Here is a 17,866-nt window from a genome sequence, read left to right as displayed (position 1 = left end):
CAGCCCGCACCGCGCCGCCCTCTACAGGACCAATTTGCCCACGATGACGCCCACCAGGAAGAAGAGCACGATGAGGGCCACCGTGCGGGCGGTCAGCCCCTCCTCCTTCACCACGGCAGCGGAGGAGGAGGAGTGCTGAGATGACATCACGTTGCTCTTCCTCATCCGCAGACCGTCGTCCTCCTGAGAGGGGGGCCAAGGGAGGGGGGGGGGGGGGGGAGACAGAGAGTGGATAAAGATGGAGGATTGAAAGATCGGGAAAATAAGGGAGAGACCAGAGTGTCAGTCAGTTAGCAAGGTGGTTCTCGGTGTGGGGTCCGGGGACATCCAGGGGTGCTTCAGGAGGCTCCAGGGGGGGGGGGGGGGTCTCTGGGAAAAACTATTAATTATGATACTTCACCATTTTTTTTTCTTTTTTAAAGATGTTAGAACCATTAGAGAATGTATCACCACGACTGCTTCACTGTTACATCCCTTAATATAGTTTAAGCACAGGGCTCGACAAAAACGGAGTCCCTGGTGCCCCGGGAAACACGATTTGGGCCACTGTCAACCATCTTGTATCTTGTCTGGTTGCTTTTTTGTCAACCAGTGTATTTATAAATTACACACAATTAAAAATCTATTTATAAATCCGTCTAAACTTTTGATCTTACTACATTTTTAACATAATTGAATTGTTATTTCTAAAATTTGTGTCGGCCCTGAGACAGATACCAAAGTTTGGACTGAATCATATCTAACAATAAAAAAAATCTTCTCGCTTTGATCTCCCAGAGACTGAATCCTATCAAACGCGTATGAAAGGTGCTTGATATGAAAAAATGTTTGGGAATCACTGGGTTAGAGGGATAAAGCCAAATTCTCACTCTCTTTCAGTGAGACAAAGAAATGGGATAAGTCTCGATCTCCATCAGACTCAATCCCCAAAGACTGCATCGGGCGCCAAGCTTTAACACACTGCATTTCCCAGCAGCGGGAGGGAGGGCGCCCTGTTAGTTTAATCTCAGCCTCGGAGCGGCCAACAGTCATTCTGCCTCTGGCAATACTTAAAGGGGAGGAGGGGGTCTAATTGAAGGGGCTCCTACTTGTGTGTGTGTGTGTGTGTGTGTGTGTGTGTGTGTGTGTGTGTGTGTGTGTGTGTGTGTGTGTGTGTGTGTGTGTGTGTGTGTGTGTGTGTGTGTGTGTGTGTGTGTGTGTGTGTGTGTGCGATCAACACAGTTCAAGCATATATGAGTAACTCATCAATCCTGAACCCTACTTCCAACAATTGTGATTGATGGCACACTCACCGATGGGCAAAAAATACATTATGGTTTTAAGACCCAGAGATCTGCCACTGATTACAGCTTTGCAGTGTCCAGTCCATTCAAAGTAAAAATGACGCGGACACTGAATGTGTGTGTGTGTGTGTGTGTGTGTGTGTGTGTGTGTGTGTGTGTGTGTGTGTGTGTGTCTTAAGACACAAACAGAATCCGACACCTGTCTTTACAGCCAGTTTCAACATGAGTTAGGGCTACACAATATTGGCAAAAACTGACATTGCAATATATATATATATATTTTTCTTACGATATATACTGAGATATGAAAAAAATAGAGGAATCTTCACCAGATGACATCAATAGCTCTTTTTGGAAATAATTAATCATTCAAGAATAATTGGGGTAATTTTGCAGGGGAGTGCGACTGCATAGAAAATAAAAATAACATCTTTATTCTTGGCACATTTAGGCTATTATCAGTAAACTGGCAACTGTGCCAGGAAGGTTTCTTTTTCCTCCTCATTTATAAAAAAAATATATTACTCTTTCTTATAAGGAATGATCAACAAAAACAAACAAAAAAATAAAATAAAAATGGAAAAATATTAGCAAAAAAAACCCTAAAATTTAAATTTAGTGAGGCTAAGCCAAACTTTGGAGCTTTTGCTGCGGTCAGTCATGGTCCAGGACGTAAACAGTGTGTGTGCACCACAACACAGTTTCCATGGCTATGTCGCAAATTAGCGGCGGAACTGCTTTCAGGCAATGTCTTACGCCATGGACCACAGGGCTTTACGTTATCTGCATGTGGGAGCAATGTAAACAAACATAGGGGGAACGTGGCACTTCGGGAAATAACTCATTGAATGGATTATTAATACATTTGCCCGTCTGCTGCCGCACCGAGACAAAATAATGTGAGCGAGTCGGGGGAGTGACTGAAGTCAGAATCAGAGAAAGCAGAATCCAAATGCACGTGTCTTATAGAATCCACAGTTCTTGGAAATTTGGAACCGGTTCCAACTTGGAGCTGGTTCTTTATTCCCACCGGACCCTACCAAGAACACTTAAATCGGAGTAAATTATGTTATATCAGACAGACTTCTCTCTCTCTAGATTAGTCATGGAAAATGAGAACCGTGCGAGTTTTCCTTTTGTATCAAGCAGCAAAAAGGTTGTAGCATGACGTGTTTGAGTTAATTTGCCTTACTGGACACTGCACGCCCTGCCATGTGACTACTGCGCATACGATTCATATTTAGTATGATTTAAAAAAAAACAAAAAAAAAACTCTTTTTTTTTTTTTTTTACCCCCCCATCTTCAATATTCAAATTGCAGGCCAGCTTGTTAAAACTGATCAATAAGCACACCCCATTCATCACATCCATTAAGGTCTCAATGGATTTTCAACATGTTTGTGCGTTTAAATCTGGTCGTGTCTGCACAGAAAGGCTTTATTTCCACTTTCACAGCTGCTCTCAACAAACTGTAAACATCGCATTTATGATTTAATGAAGGCCCTGGCCCTCAGGCTGATCTACACACCCTGATCTGTTTGTTCTCTTCCCGTAGCCTCTGAGCCTCCATCTGCAGCCTCTTGCACTCCTCCATGATCTTCTTCACTTCGCCGTCGTCCAGGGTGGAGCCCATGGACTTCATGGACAGTGTGGAGGACTCAGACTTCAGCAGGTTGGACGACATCATCTTGTTGGACTCCATGTCGTGCTGTTGGAGATGGAAGTGTTGGGATGGTCTTAGCCACATTGATAAATGCTTCGCTTCTCACTGATAACACGGACGTGTTTTCTCTACAGCACAAAGAAGGAGGCGAGGTAGCTTATATAACAGTGTCTCAAGGTACGAGTTCAGATATGAGTTTGGAAACATTTGTGAAGTTTTGGTCTTATATCAAATTAACACTACATATAGTATTACTAATACCAGATATAGCATCAATACCATATTGTAATCAGTGAAATTCTTTAACACGGAATTTAGAATATACAAGCAGACATTGTGAAATATGATGGCACGATAGTACATTCTCCTAAATCTGTCGGTCTAAGATTTGCGGAGAATTCACCCAGTGGGTGAAGCTGGTTCCTATCAGCGATATCTCAGAACGACTCTGCGGTTCACCTGGAGGCGTGTATCTCACAGCTTGTGACGAAATGTAAACAACAAGAACACAACACAAGCCTGCCCCCCCTTGGTGGTCAGGAAGCTTCAGATAACGTCCCCACAGCTGCATGGAGCTCGTAATGAAACGGAAAAATAATAATAATAATAATAATAATAATAATAATAATAATAAACTGGAATATGAAAGTGGAGAGTGGCCGACTGAATGTCCGTTCACGTCTGATACTGGGGGGGCAGAGATGAAGGGGGGATGCTGAGGAGAAAGACAGAGCGATAAATATAGATAAAGGGAGAGAAAGACAGACACGAGAGAGAGAGAGAGAGAGAGAGAGAGAGAGAGAGAGAGAGAGAGAGAGAGAGAGAGAGAGAGAGAGATGGAGGAGATGAGGTGAAATGGAGAATAGGAGTAAAAGAAAAGAGAAGGTGTTGTGTTGTGTGCAGCCGAGAAGTAAGGCTTGTATGGGGTGTGAAGCGCAGGGTGTTGGATGGCAGAGAGGGAATTGAAGAATGTTGAGAGACGAGTGTGCTCACCGTTTTCTCATTCTCCGCCGGTAGCTCAAACACACACCTCAGCTTGGAGTCCATCAGCTCCTCCGGCTTGGCCTCTTTCCACTGGAGGGGCGGAGAGCATGAATGTTGGGACAGTCATTTCAAGGCTTTGCATTTTTTAAATTTTGATTGAAGCATTTGCTTCAGACGTCCTGCATCTCAATGGAAGTCCAAGGAAAAAGTCAAACTTCTCTATAAAAATATTAAAACTCAATCTTGACATCTAGGTTTAATTCTTCTATTGGAGATCCCAGTTGTGACTTATATAAAAGGTGATTTATATCTCTGTATGAGAGAGACAGACAGATATTCTTTCATTTCAAAGAATGAAACTTTAGCCCTTCCCTTCATTCACAAGTTCTTAGTTTAGCCCTGATGTTCACCAACACTCTATTTCTACCGAGTGAGAGTCATGCGAGCATCGCTCTTCTCCCTTCACACTTCCAGCGTTCCCAACTGTGGTCCAATGGTAAAATGATCAGCTCTAGCTGCTGTCGCCTGGGACTTTGGTTGTGAAAGACGGATTTATTACTTAGAGGCTAAGTTCTGTGTTGTATTGTGCTCTTCCTGCCATCCACCCACACCCACACCCCCACCCCCACCCCCACACAGGGTTGCACAATACTGCAGCGCTGCACGGTGTCTCCCTTGTTTAACCACTTTTCAGTGCGTGACAACATTTAAAAGATAATATAAGAGTGTATCCACCCGTTCGATGAACCCCCTCAAGTTTAACCATTTGTAATTGCTTTTTATATATTATTTATATACATTCAATTTTCTCAATTGTTGTGTTATACGTGGGAAATTGGAAGGGATGCCCCCGACTTATTTTCCGAGTTAACTATTAGGCGTCAGTTCAAGCCATTAGTGGCATGTTCATAATATTAATCTTATTTTTGAAATATATGTTATTGGGGCATCAGAATAATGGGTTGAATTCCAGGGCTGAGAAAGAATGTTACAACATTGTTAACACTGTGCTACATTATAGATAAATACAAAACCTCATAACCAGCCAGCCTTTAAAATATACATTTAATTTACGCGCACTGCATGCACAAAGCGAGCCGCCTGTTAATTATACCGGTTAAACCTTACATCGGTTTAACATATTAGGCCCTATTATTATTTTATTAATAAACACATTTCAATTACATATAATAACATAATTTGTACTGAAATGTGGCGTAGGGAAGATAGTTTTCCCGGTGTCAGTGTCCCTCTTAGTCGCTGCGCCTTCCTTGTCCCCGGCACCACCTGCCTGGTCCGTCGGGACATTTAAAACACGATTTAGTTATTGAAGAATGTGATTAACAGTAACAAATGGCTCTTATAATATACAGAATATTTTTTATAATATACACTTTTTTTTTCTGACTTTTAGACTAGTCTAAGTTTAAATGTTAAAAGGTCAAGGAAATTTGTCTTTAGGAACATCCCTATTCTGAATGTGTCGGAAAAAACCCGCAGGGGGGCTGAACATTTTGTTAATTTATCAGTAACACCAACACAATAATTTAGAACCAGCCTTTAAAATATAAATTCAATTCACGAGCTCTGTGCAGGGCGCACGCATGAAGCGAGCCGCCTCTTAATTACCGGCAAACCATCAAAAACTGTAATTATTCTTCTGAATGTGTCGGAACAAACAAGCAGGATATAATTTGTTTCAAATTAAAAGCTCTCTAGTGTTTCATACATAAGTCCAGCAATATACTGGAGGTGTTAAGGTTGATTTTAGGTGCAGGTTGATGGTGCAGCTCCTGAATGGACCTTTTCGTTTTTCTGCGATCAACCGACAAATGAAAAACTTGGTTGACCAAGACTCTTCTCATCAACTAACTAACTGACTCTTCTCATTCGGTTAACTATTTGGGGGCAACCCTAGAAATTGGAGTATGATATGTTGTAGTGTATTCTTATCAGTTATTAGGGGTCCAGCTCGCAGGGCTAGAACCCTATTGTTATTGTTCAGATTTCTATTATTATTATTATTATTATTATTATTATTATTATTATTATTATTATTATTATTATTATTATTATTATTCTCCTTGTCATTGTTCAGGCTAAAGTGTATGGAACACAACCGCTGAACCCAGGGACATGGTTGAGGTCTCTTTAGAACGTCTCGTGGTTCGAAATTTGATCCATATCGATCTACATTTGGAGCAGGAATTAGTAAAAAACGATGAAAATTGACCAGAAGTAGTAGCACATTGGCGTACCTTGATTTGTTTGTGGAGCGGGTGCTTTGTGACATCATTATCCAATTAGTTATACATGGCCAGGTTTCGTCTCTGCGGGGGCATTCAAACCCGGCGAGGTACGTGGTGGTGTAGGGCTGCACGATCACGTTGTATTTTCATTGTCATCGTGATATGAACATGCGTGTTAAAAGCATGGCAAAAGACTGAAACGCAATGAATAAGAAAAATCTTTTTATTGAACAAATCGTTTTTCTATTTTTTTATCCGTCCGAGATAGCGAAGCCATCCATTGTTGAGATGTGAAATAATTGTATAGTTTGTGTATTATCATGTTCCAGATGCCAAAGAGAAGCCGAAAATCTAAGACAATAAAGAAGCAGTGGGCAGAATGTCCACCCTGCGTTCCATGTCAACTCGGAAATTTGTAATTGGTGTCGGTAGGAAGTGATGCAGCGTTTCATGGGAACTCTGAAAACTGTAATTCGTAACTAACACGACTAACCTGGATTGCCGCCTGCAGCAATATTTGAATTGGATTCTTGTAGTTTACAGGATAAATAATTTCATAAAAAAAAAAAAAAAAAAAAAAAATACTTCTTTCTCATCAATTTACTCAGGTTGTGGTTTTCCATCTTAGTAACTCAAACTTAGAACTTCATTTCAAAGTATATTGTGTCAAGTTAGTAACTAAAGGCGATGTAAAGGCAAGCACATGCCTGGCACCGTCTTCTAGCTGAATAACGGTGGTGTAATTAGTTTTACACTAAAGAGAGTCAAAGGTTGAGTAAGTTGACAAAGTACACTCACCACTCCTTCCATGTCAGTCATGTCTGGTGGGGCCAGCACGGATTGGACCATGAACTTGTGTTTGCTCTTCTCATTGGGATCATAGTCAAAAGGCTGCAGCATAACTGAAACAAGAAATGAAATTAAAGTGGAAAACGTTCATTCTTCACATGTAAGGGGATAATTAGGTCCGCCCCCCCCCCCTTCTTCAATAAGTTTGAAAATTTCCATGGCACCGTGGCTCAGTGGTTAGCTCTGTTGCCTCACACAGCAAGAAGGTCCTGGGTTCGAACCCCGGCCATCCCAGGTCCTGCTGTGTGGGGTTTGCATGTTCTCCGCCGGGTGCTCCGGTTTCTTCCCACCATCAAAGACATGTATGGATCATGAGGGGATGCTGGCGTGTATGTCACTGCTTCTCAAATCTGAGTCACAAAACTCAGATTGCCTCACTCTGTGTGTGTGTGTGTAAAGTGACCTTGGGTCCCTTGAAAGGCACTATATAAATTAAAGCCATTATTATTCAAATATGCTCGTTACCCCAAGCATTTTGGAACAATCAGTGAGACTACTAGATAATTGGTTTGCAAGATATCTCATTTGCATCATCCAAATTACAGCAGACAGGCAGGAGGAGCACTACTTGATTTGTGGGTGAAGAAAGTATTATAAACCGTCGCCATTCCAAAAACATAAAAACGCTCATGGAATGCTGGCGATTAGGCCCTCCGCCCTCTTTGTCAGGAACTTTTCCCTCTCTTAACTTAACGTTCCCCTTCAGCTTTTCGGATTAAAGAGGCATTAGCGAGTATCAAATGCAATGCACACATATTTGTCAAATGGTAAAATTGAGCCTCTCCACAGAATCAAGGATCTGCACTTACCCCTGCTGCTTGGAAATACGGTGGAGATGATTCATGTCCGTGTTCGTGTTACCATGACAGTGAAACATTGATGGATCTACAAATATCCCCAGGGGGTAATCTTTTTAACAGCTTCCAACCCTGTAGTTTTTCATCTCAACATTACATATTGCTCTAACAAAAAACAGGTGTGGGGTTGGAGTGCTTTAACCCATCGCCACATCAAATCACTCAGTCAGTTGCGTGTTATTTGATGTCGGTCCAGAAAAAGAAAAAGGTATTTTAAAGCTGTGACGATGATTTACAATGACCACTTTCTTATGTTGAGGTCTAAACTGAAGGAGTCAAGAGGGGATGAAAATGGCTATTGATGGGCCTTCATTACTGTTTTTGTTTTTTTGACAAAAGCATTTTGACGCTGGAATTCAAAAAGCAAATTTTGACATCAATGCCAACTCTGTGTGCAATGCATGCGTGCCTCTTTGACTTTCATTAGAAACAAATGACCTCTTAATTTCAAAGCCAGTAGTGGTGTTCTCAGATGTGGCTACCAGGACAGTTCTCATATATGGCACATGCCAATTCTCCACAGAGTGGAAAACCTCAGAGTTGTAGTGCACCATTACAGCAATCAGAGCAGTTCGATATTACAAACCAGAAACAGACGGCAGGAACAGATTGAGAACGTCCTGTTTCAGTCAGACCCAATTTACAGGGCCATCCACCTTGGGTCCAAGGGGACAATGCTGGAGAATGGAAGCAGGAGAGCGTGCAAGTTCTTTGAGGAACACCAAATAAATGGAAAAACAGACAAAATGGGAGGGGGAAAATGAACTAAATAGTCTTTGATCTGAAGACTTGAACCAGGCCTTGACAAAAGCTAATGGTGTGATTTAGTATTCTTACTTCACGCTGGACAATCATTCATAAACTTCATAGGGACTAATTGCAGTCATCACCCTCAAACAAGCTGGTAACCTGAATGTTTTTACTGACTGTTTGTTGTTAATGAATGTAGCTATATCAGGAGAGCGGGACAGTGGTTAAAGGAATTCTTTCTGTCTGTAATTAATTGGGTCCTGAGAGTATAGATGTTAAGTTCAGGATCAATTACATCTTCACCTTGAAGTGTTTCCAGTGGTTCACTGACAAATCTTTTCCATTCATTCATTCATTTATACATATGCCATGCAATGGATTAACTCCTACATAGGAAAACATACATCGGAAAATCTTTCAATATAGGGAAAATCTCTTCGGACCGTAGCCTCAATATTATACAAAAAAAGGAAACTTGTCGCCATCTCTACTGTCGGTATTCATCATTAATATTCATAAGGAGAATTTGGTCAGCAAACCTACTGATACGTTAAAGCTTGAGATTGAAAATGTAACTAAGATCAAAAGTTTTGAGATATACTGTAGGCCTCGGCTAGGCTTCACAGCGCAACCGCCCTGATCTCCGACTTCTGATTGTGTTCTCCGCAGTCAGACACATTCAATAAAAATCATTATAAAACAAAAATAATTGCCGAAATCGAAAATCGAGCAATTCTCCCTGTGTTTTTGACAATTGTACTGTATTTTAATATTGTCCTAGATAGTAGCCATATTGGGGTGTTCAAAATCTGCCAGTGATCAAAAAGCAGTGTGCATTGGTGCGAGCCTATTTTTGTAATGGCCTATTCAAAACATTCAAAAAACTTTACTGTTTTCCTAAATAGCCTAATCAAAATGTTCAAAATAAAATAAAGAAATATCGTTTCTGTTTTGAAATGGGAGAGGGAGCGAGTGTGCACCTGTACCACCGCACTGTGTGCATTGCAGGAGTTTCGCTTTCTTACTTTGCGTGCTTGAAAATGGCGTAAGATTCGGAAGGTCTCACGATACCCCGCGGTGCAATGAAAGTGATGAAAGATTCCATGCATCAGAATGAAAGATCCGAGGTGGGGGCTCGGGCGCACCACCACCTCCCCCAGTCCGTCGGCATATATTTACTCATTTATATATTTATTGCCTTGTTTATTTATTTCAGGATTTATTTCCGAGGCATATATATTTGTATTTGTGTGCTATGTTCACATACATCCTCTGTGTGCACGCAAGGGAATGGGCTCCGGACCGCACCGGGTGACTTCTGATGGACTGTCCCTTGCCCCTTCTATTCCGGCATAATCATGGCATGTGTGAAAAGGCGCAAGACAGAAATGTTTCTGAATGTAGCTGCATGTGTGAATAGTGAAACTCACTAGCAATGCAGGAAAGGTTATCCTGGTAATTTACCGGGAACTATGTGTGAAAGAAAGAAAAACACATGTTTAAATCGAAAAATCGAATCCTTAAAATTGCTTGAATCTTCTCATAATGAGAATTTCCTGCACTGTACTAATGTGCATAAAATTGCACTGAACTCTTTGTCAAAACTAGGGACTGTTTGCATGGGCATAGTAATAAGGATAATTCAACAAATGAATTCAGTTCTCTGATTCCGGAAAGAATGTTCATATGAGAGAAGTTCTGACATTTTCCTAAAAGGAGATCAATATTAGTTGACACAAGTCTTGTTGAGACGTTCACACCACATTTTTCCACTCGACATGCGTAACAACAATTAAGCTCAGAACCATTCCTGCGGCGAAGGCTACATTTAGCATATAAAGTTTCAACAGGGTTAGGCCTTAAAAGCACTGTGTGCGTATCCTCAACTGAGCCAGCAAATGACACATCAGAGGTTTGTAGGTATCCAGTGGCAGAACGTTCCCTTTCATTCTGACAGGGGGGGAAATTTCCACATTGCTTTTGTGCCACTCTGCCGACAGTAAGAAGTCAGACTTAACCACAAACACACGGGACTTGAGGAAGCGAAGGGTTCCAATATGGCGCTAAAACTGGTTGTTCTTTACAATTAACCTGGAATTTTGCAATTTCAATGTACAAGACCTGAAACTAAAACAACCCGCTATTATATAGACTGTGGCCTGATTTAAATTACATACTCAAAGGTTTCACTGTAGCTGGACTGTACAAAAAGAGGTAAGTGCTCATTCTTACATTCTCAAAACACACACACACAGCTCATTATCCTGGGACCCAAATCAATGTCTCAGGCTGGCCTAATGAGCCTGACAAAGGTGACTTGGTGTTTTGGATCTCAAGTAGGCCATTTTTCAGTTTTTTTGATTATGAAATTGTTGGTTGCAAGCTTTCGAATGGTGTGTCATACGTTGCAATCTGAAAATATCTGAAGAACGTATGCTTATTATATTGTTGGTACACCTAAACTCCTCTAGCAGGGAAAATGCCCCTCAAGAGATCCTGAAGTTATTCCACACTTCGGAGGCAGGTAATGGGTGGTAACATTAGCTGGTTAACTCCACCCCCATCCACTGCCCCACTGGACTACCTGTCAATGTCAGTGGGTTAAAGTGTGTAAAGTACAAAAAATAACGTGCGAAAATATCTGATACTCGCCCTAAGTATGTCCTTTAAAAAAAAAAAAGAAAAAAAAAAAGAGAAACTTGCGAGTTGATTTGCAGGACTGGATGACATTGGTCCACCTTTCACCACCTTTCACCAGTCGCTGTCACAAATGATTTCAGCTAATCGATTGGACTGTGTTGTGATTTGTCGCCCACTAGTGACCACTGTCCCAAGTGACATGGTGTGCAGGAAGTGACACCAGATATAAAGGGGGGGGGGTTGTAAAATGAGTCTGTGGGTATAAAAGGCAGAAGTGGTGAGACACTGAAACCTTATATGATAGCTGTCACCCTCACTGAGCAAACGGGAAGAGAAAACGGGGGAGGGGTGGCAGTTGAGGTGGGATTTGGGGAAATGGCTGTGAAATACAGAGCTATGAAAATAATTAAAGATACGGTTTACTGGGCCACCCCTCAGTAACATATCTTTGGTATATCCAACCGATTTCTGTTCGTGGAAAAATAGATTGTAGTGAGAAATGTCACCTAATACACTTCAACACAAATAACTAAGCCTTTAACTCACAGCATTTTGCCCAAATAAAACAAAGTCTAAATTGGCCCAAAAAATAAAGCTGGAGGTATCCAGACAGCGGAAAACGGAGACGGGCAATTGAAAGCGGTTTAAATTGGCATGGTCTCTCCTTCACAGCTCCTCAGCTTCTTACCTGAGACATTGATTGAAGTGCCTGCATCGATGATGCCGCTGTTTGGCCGTACACAGTACCGACGAGGCGCTGTCGTCTTCACCTTGAAACACACATTCCTGTCTGTAGGGTTGGAGAGCTTGAGAGTTGTAGTCACCACGTCTGAGAATGGACCTGTTAACAAAACAAACAAAAAAATAAAAAATAAAAAAAAAAGGAGAAATAGCAAGGTTTAGCTTGGTTTTGTATTTTGACTTTTGACTTTTTACTCACTGAGAAACCCTGAACTTTCAATTCATACAGTGGTTCCTCAATGTGCCTTTCAATAATTTGCGGTCAGATAGAGGGCTATGTAACTTCTGATTTAAATGAAGTACAATTGAAATTAAATAGAATGTTGAATTTACCTACCAAAGCATTTTAAAAAGATAAAAGTCATGATGAGTAGACAGACTCAATGTTGCTTATTTTACAGAACAGCACTGAGAGAGAACACAAAACCCAACATTAACAATAGAGGAGGAATAACGTCAGAGGTAAAGTGGATAGTGCTACTTGGTTCTGATAGTAATAGAAAAATAATCATAAAATTTGCCTATGCACTGCAATGTTAACATAAGACAATCGTAGATGATTTAAAATGACACAACAATGAGTACACAGTAGTAGTAACCTGAGCCAACAGCTTATGTGAGCTGTGTAATAATTGTGAGCTGTTAATGTTGTGAGCATCAGCAGACTAAGTCATCGGGAATGCAAATCCACCATGAACTGCTGCATAACTTCAGTTATAAGCAGCACCGGTTTAAGAAAAAAAAAAAGGACAGAAACGGGAGGGGGTTCATCATCTTCAGGCCTCGGGCAGGCACCGCTTACATAGGATCAAACGAAAATGGCAAGGTTTACAAGATGTCCAAATACTGAGTTACCAGGAAAAGGGAAGAGCAAGGGCTTTGCTTTCTCTATGAAGTCTACCACAGACAGCTGTTGCCCACTCTGGGACAGAGATCGCTAATCTCCATTCTTACCAGAACCGTGGTCAGTTCTGAGGATTTGGACTTTGTTACTACCACTCCTGTCCTTAAGATATGTAGAATGCAGCACTATGTAATTAGCTAATTAAAAAACTATTTTAGCTCAGCATTACTAACTATGTTGAAAAAACACTATCTTTTCGGCCAAAAATATTTCTTGTATCATTTGTCACCGTTGAAATTTTAAAAAAGGATGGATAATACCCTATATTCAAAATGCAAAATGTATTTTTTTTATGTCAACGATGATCAAAATGTTAAATGGTGAACTACTGTATTTGCGTCCTATTCTATCTACAAAAATCCCTGCTTCGGGACACTAAGGCCTTAAGAAAGCAATGTCACAGACAGCAATGCCAATGCACAATAGATCTCTGAGGATTGTTTTTCAAAGCCACATTTGTTCAACCCATTACAGTAGCTGCATTTCCGATTTCTCACTGGTGGCAAAATCCGTATTACAACTCCAGAGAAAAGTCAAATACAGAAAACGGTTGGAAAAAATAGAGCAGAATTTGCATTATGCGATACAGAAAATTAGACTTTCAGAAATCTGCGTAAAACAATACAAACATAGCAGCAGGCAAAAAATAAACGATAATATCCAAATATATTTGTATGTAGACATTGTATAAGTCAATATGAGGATGCAGGTGAGAGATGTTTATAGTACAACCAGATTTAGCACAATTTCTGGGGAAAGGGGGGGGCTGTTTTGTTGGCGTCTGCTTGAAAGATGCTGAAGTCTAAAGTTCAAGCCTGTGCTCTTGTTCTTTTGATGAACATACGGATAAAAATGTGTCTATTTTTACATTCAAAATTATTCTAGAATTCGACCTGCCTATGATGTTTGATAGAATAGTCAATGGAAGATAATACATTGATTTTTATAATGGCCTAATTAACATGTGAAATTAACACATACTTCCATGTTATACATGTTTTTTATTCACTAAAATATGATTCGAACCAATAATAACCAAAATACAATGAATATAAAAAACAATGATTTAAATTAATTTCAATGATCAAGCATTTACAACATAAATTTATTATATGAAGTTGTAATTAAATGCTAACTCAACCAACATATGTGACTAAGAGAGAAGCCATGAATCGCTGAAGGATAGAATGAGGTTTAAGTAACACCGAAGTGTTGCACAATTAAGCCCCTTCCCCACGTGCACTGAGAGCCGAAATCTACCAGCAATGTTCTGTATCGGCGTCCTGTGGGAAAGGGAGCCGGTGAGATATATATATGAGCTCGCCTGCAAAGATGGGAAACTGAAACACGTCCAGTCTCTAAAGAGACAGGTCTTCATATTCTTAAATGTTATTATTTTTCTTCTAAAAAGATGCCACTCAGACTCTAGATGTTTCTTTTAGAGTTAGGAGTGCGGTGACATCGGGCACAAGCGCTTGGCTGGCTCGCCGGCTGCACCGCAGCGTGGAGCTGGAGGGAGTGAGTGGACAGGGAGAGACAGAATGTTCATTCTCCGGAGGCAGAGAGTTGTCGGGCAGGTTGAAAATGATCACACTTTAATAACTTTGGGTTTGGGGTTATTGCGTCTGGGGACAGGGGCTCTGTCCCCTCTCAGTCAGCGGAGGGAGGCGTCCGCAGGGTGGGGAGAGAGATGCGCTGGTCTAAAAAACGATTGTGTTGCCTTGTCTCGCGTGATATTAGACACCTCCTGCGCGAGTATTACATAATGTATCCTGAAGAGTCATCAAAGCAGGAACAAACTCAATACAAAACTTAGCAGTAGAGCAGGCTATGTGAGCTGACTATCTACTGCCTTTGCCGGATAATTTTTATCCAGCAATGTTACGGAACCATGTGGCGAAGGGGCTTTTTGTTTATTAAAGATGGGTAATTAACAGTTATATCGACATTAATGTTGTTCAACAGAAAGATAAAGCTATGATTTCCAATTATCCCGAGCCAAAGGTACTGACATATGGCATGAAAATAATTATTTGTATTTAATTGAAGGGAACTTAACTGATATGTATTGCTAGTTCTTGAGAATTTCCATCCCATTATTTCCTAAATATGGAATGATGCAAGTATAATAAATGCTGCCACTCGTCTGTTTTGTAAAACCTGTTTGATAAGACCCAAAAGGTTTGAAAACAGGTCGAGGTAGAAGACATTGAGTATCCAAGCAGCTATTTAGAGCCTGAACAGTTTACCGTCTCAAAGGCAAATGTCACATATTCCATAGCAAGTGCAAAGGATTCCATCCATTAGGGCTGGGTATCCATCAAAAAATAGTGACGTGGTTTAAGGGATATTCCTAAATAGTGGACATTTCCTTGAGACTATCAATAAAATAACATAAGCAGTAAGTACAGCAGGAGCAGGTGTTCACTGTAAAAATGGAAAAATGTGGAACTGTGCCATTTTTTTTAGAACTAACACATGCACCAGATTCCAAATAAATTCCTGTCCCAGTTGATTTTTGAGAGGAACAGGATCGTTGACCTCAGAACCTCAATCTTGGCCCAAGATCTAAGCCCACACCACTGACTACTGTACACTGTCATGATCGCGGGCGGCTAGAGAGAGCATGTTCCGCAAGACGCCGTCATAAAGCGTTACGTCATGAAGCATTACGGCATAAAGCATTACAGCATAAAGCATAGCTGGCAGTGCCGTGCCGGCTATATCTACTGTCTGTGCCTTTTCCCAGTTGCTGATTCTTGGGCAATTCTTGGAACTCATCTTGGCCTGAGCTTGGGCGAGCTTTCTCCGCAGCAAACATCAATCCCTGTCCCGGTTGACTGTGGACAGGGAGGAAACTCAGAACCCCAATCTTGGCTCAACACCTAAGCTGGCACCACCAACGACGATACACGTCATCTACAACTTTGGAACCTGGATGAGAACCCAACTTGCAGAATCCACAACCGAAACTGATGTTTCTGAAGGATGCCATTTTTTGGTGACGTTATCACTGTAAGTTCGATACAGTCGTGACTTGAAAACATTCTTTAAAATTAGCCTAGACATAAAATGGCAATGGAAAGAAAATGAATATATTTTTCAATTAATATAATTATTATTAATTACTGAATGACTGTCATCAAATATATTAATTTTTTTTGCTGTTTACTCATTTTCTGACGCTCTGCCTTATGTTTTCAAGCGAGCCCACCAATTAAAATAGAACTAACCATGTTGATATGGGAATTTTAATCTTTTCAAATCTTGCATCGCTTCAGAGATGGTTTGGGCCCATGTATACAATAGCGCTCATTGACAGTCTTATACTATTATCTCCAACCTTACAAAATGCCCTACTTATTAGCTTAAGTACGACCGACCACGTGAAATCCAAGGTATGGCCTGACGTAGTGACAGAGCCTTCCTGTTCAGCCAACGCCTACAAATCAATGAGTGATACTATTGCACAATGGATGCCACCTCCACTGTCAAGGAACAACACATAAAAAGTATGGGCAGACATTTTCAGGAATGAGTGGGAGGAAGGAGTGGTCATGCATTCGATCGATTTACGTGATATAAAAATATCTTGGTTCCGTGCGCACGACGGGTTGCTTCTGTTTTCGGACTCATTCAGTAATTTAGTGGTGGAAAAAGTATGCAGACCTTTAACTTAAGTAAAAGGACAAACATCCCATAGACATAGAATTATTCTCGTAAAAGTGAAAATACCACAAAGATATTTCCACCTGAGTAAAATGTATTTAGGTACTTGCTCTGAAATATACTTCAAGTATTGAAAGTACTTTTCGTATCTGTTGCACCAATACAGCATGACGTGTGACTGCACCGTCTCTTCTGTAGAGAAGCGCTCATGGGATTTTTATATTATAAACAATGATAAATATAAATCCCGATAAAAGACCCAAAACTTAAGTCATGTGACGTCTGCCATTATGTCAATGTAGTGGAGTAAAAGAGCGAGGGCACAGTACCTAATCAAAGGAGAAAAAACGAATACGATGATTAATTCATCACACGTTTACTGTTTGACAATATTTATATTCTATTCAGTCACTGTCGTAGCGAATATGACAGTGTTATTGAATATCATCGCATCCTTATTATCAGGATGTTACAAGACAGGCAGCAGGATACAATAATATGCATAATAATATATACTATTTTAATCAGAATTAATATTTGTATTATAACTGAATAATAACGATCCCTATTTGCTTGTTACGTGACAGCAGGGTGACGGACAGAGCCAGACAGCCAATCAGAGGCTGAGCTGGCGCTAGCTAACCGGGGCTACTCAGACGTTTGACGGCTAACACGTACTGCACAGTCACCATTCGAACAGGCGGCTCCAGTTCTATGGCCAACCCCACGTATATACAATCGCGCAGTGGAACCCCACGATCACGCCTTTCGCCTCCACGACGATTTGCGTCTGCGGCAAAAACGGTCTGGACGCGGCCTGGCTAGCTGCGGAAGCAAATCCTGCTAACCGGCTAGCAGCTACCCAGCTAGCCGTTGACCTCACAGTGCTCGATTTATTGCGCCTATCACTATCTCAAAGGAACGCCACGGTGTGTGATTGAGTGCTTGTCCACCGTGTTGCCGGCCTGCGCGTCCCTGCCCAGTGGGCAGAGCCGGACCCCGTCTCCGTGCCGGGCCCGGGCCCTCCCTCCTACCTCGGAACTTCAGTTCGTGCGGAGGCTCCAAGAGCAGGACCTGTTCCGGCCTGGCCATGTCCCGCAGCTCCACGGAGGCTGTCGCAAGCGCGGCTAGCTCGGGCAGGTGAAGTGTTGCGTCGGCGGCGGCGGCGGCGACTGTCCCGATGTGCGGTGGCGAGCTGCGGCTGTGTCCCTTCCCCCGGGGGGTCGCTGGGGCTGGGGCTGGAGCTGGAGCTGGAGCTGGGGCTGGGGCTGGGAGCG

General features: G+C 41.5%; 1 protein-coding gene across 1 annotated transcript; it reads right to left on the bottom strand.

Moving 5' to 3' along the window:
* Nucleotides 1–17,866, bottom strand: LOC307229889 (vesicle-associated membrane protein-associated protein B/C-like). The gene is made up of 6 exons (XM_080000002.1): nucleotides 17,624–17,866; nucleotides 11,964–12,116; nucleotides 6,978–7,081; nucleotides 3,940–4,020; nucleotides 2,812–2,991; nucleotides 1–183 (listed from the first exon to the last, which is right to left on the bottom strand). The coding sequence occupies exons 1-6, from the start codon at nucleotides 17,679–17,681 to the stop codon at nucleotides 22–24; spliced, it is 738 nt and encodes a 245-aa protein (XP_079856128.1). The 5' UTR covers nucleotides 17,682–17,866; the 3' UTR covers nucleotides 1–21.

Source organism: Zeus faber (assembly GCF_960531495.2).
Source record: "Zeus faber genome assembly, chromosome: 5".
Taxonomy (NCBI): Eukaryota; Metazoa; Chordata; class Actinopteri; order Zeiformes; family Zeidae; genus Zeus; species Zeus faber.
Note: the sequence above shows the minus strand (reverse complement) of the source record. Positions and strands in the feature narration are given on the sequence as shown.

Coding starts and splice junctions, on each gene's coding strand:
- LOC307229889 (XM_080000002.1), bottom strand. CDS start 17,681: ATGGCCAGGCCGGAACAGGTCCTGCTCTTGGAGCCTCCGCACGAACTG. Junction 4,021..6,977: donor TGACTGACATGGAAGGAGTG/GTGAGTGTACTT, acceptor CCGCCCCTCCAG/TGGAAAGAGGCCAAGCCGGA. Junction 184..2,811: donor AAGAGAACAAACAGATCAGG/GTGTGTAGATCA, acceptor CCCCCCTCTCAG/GAGGACGACGGTCTGCGGAT.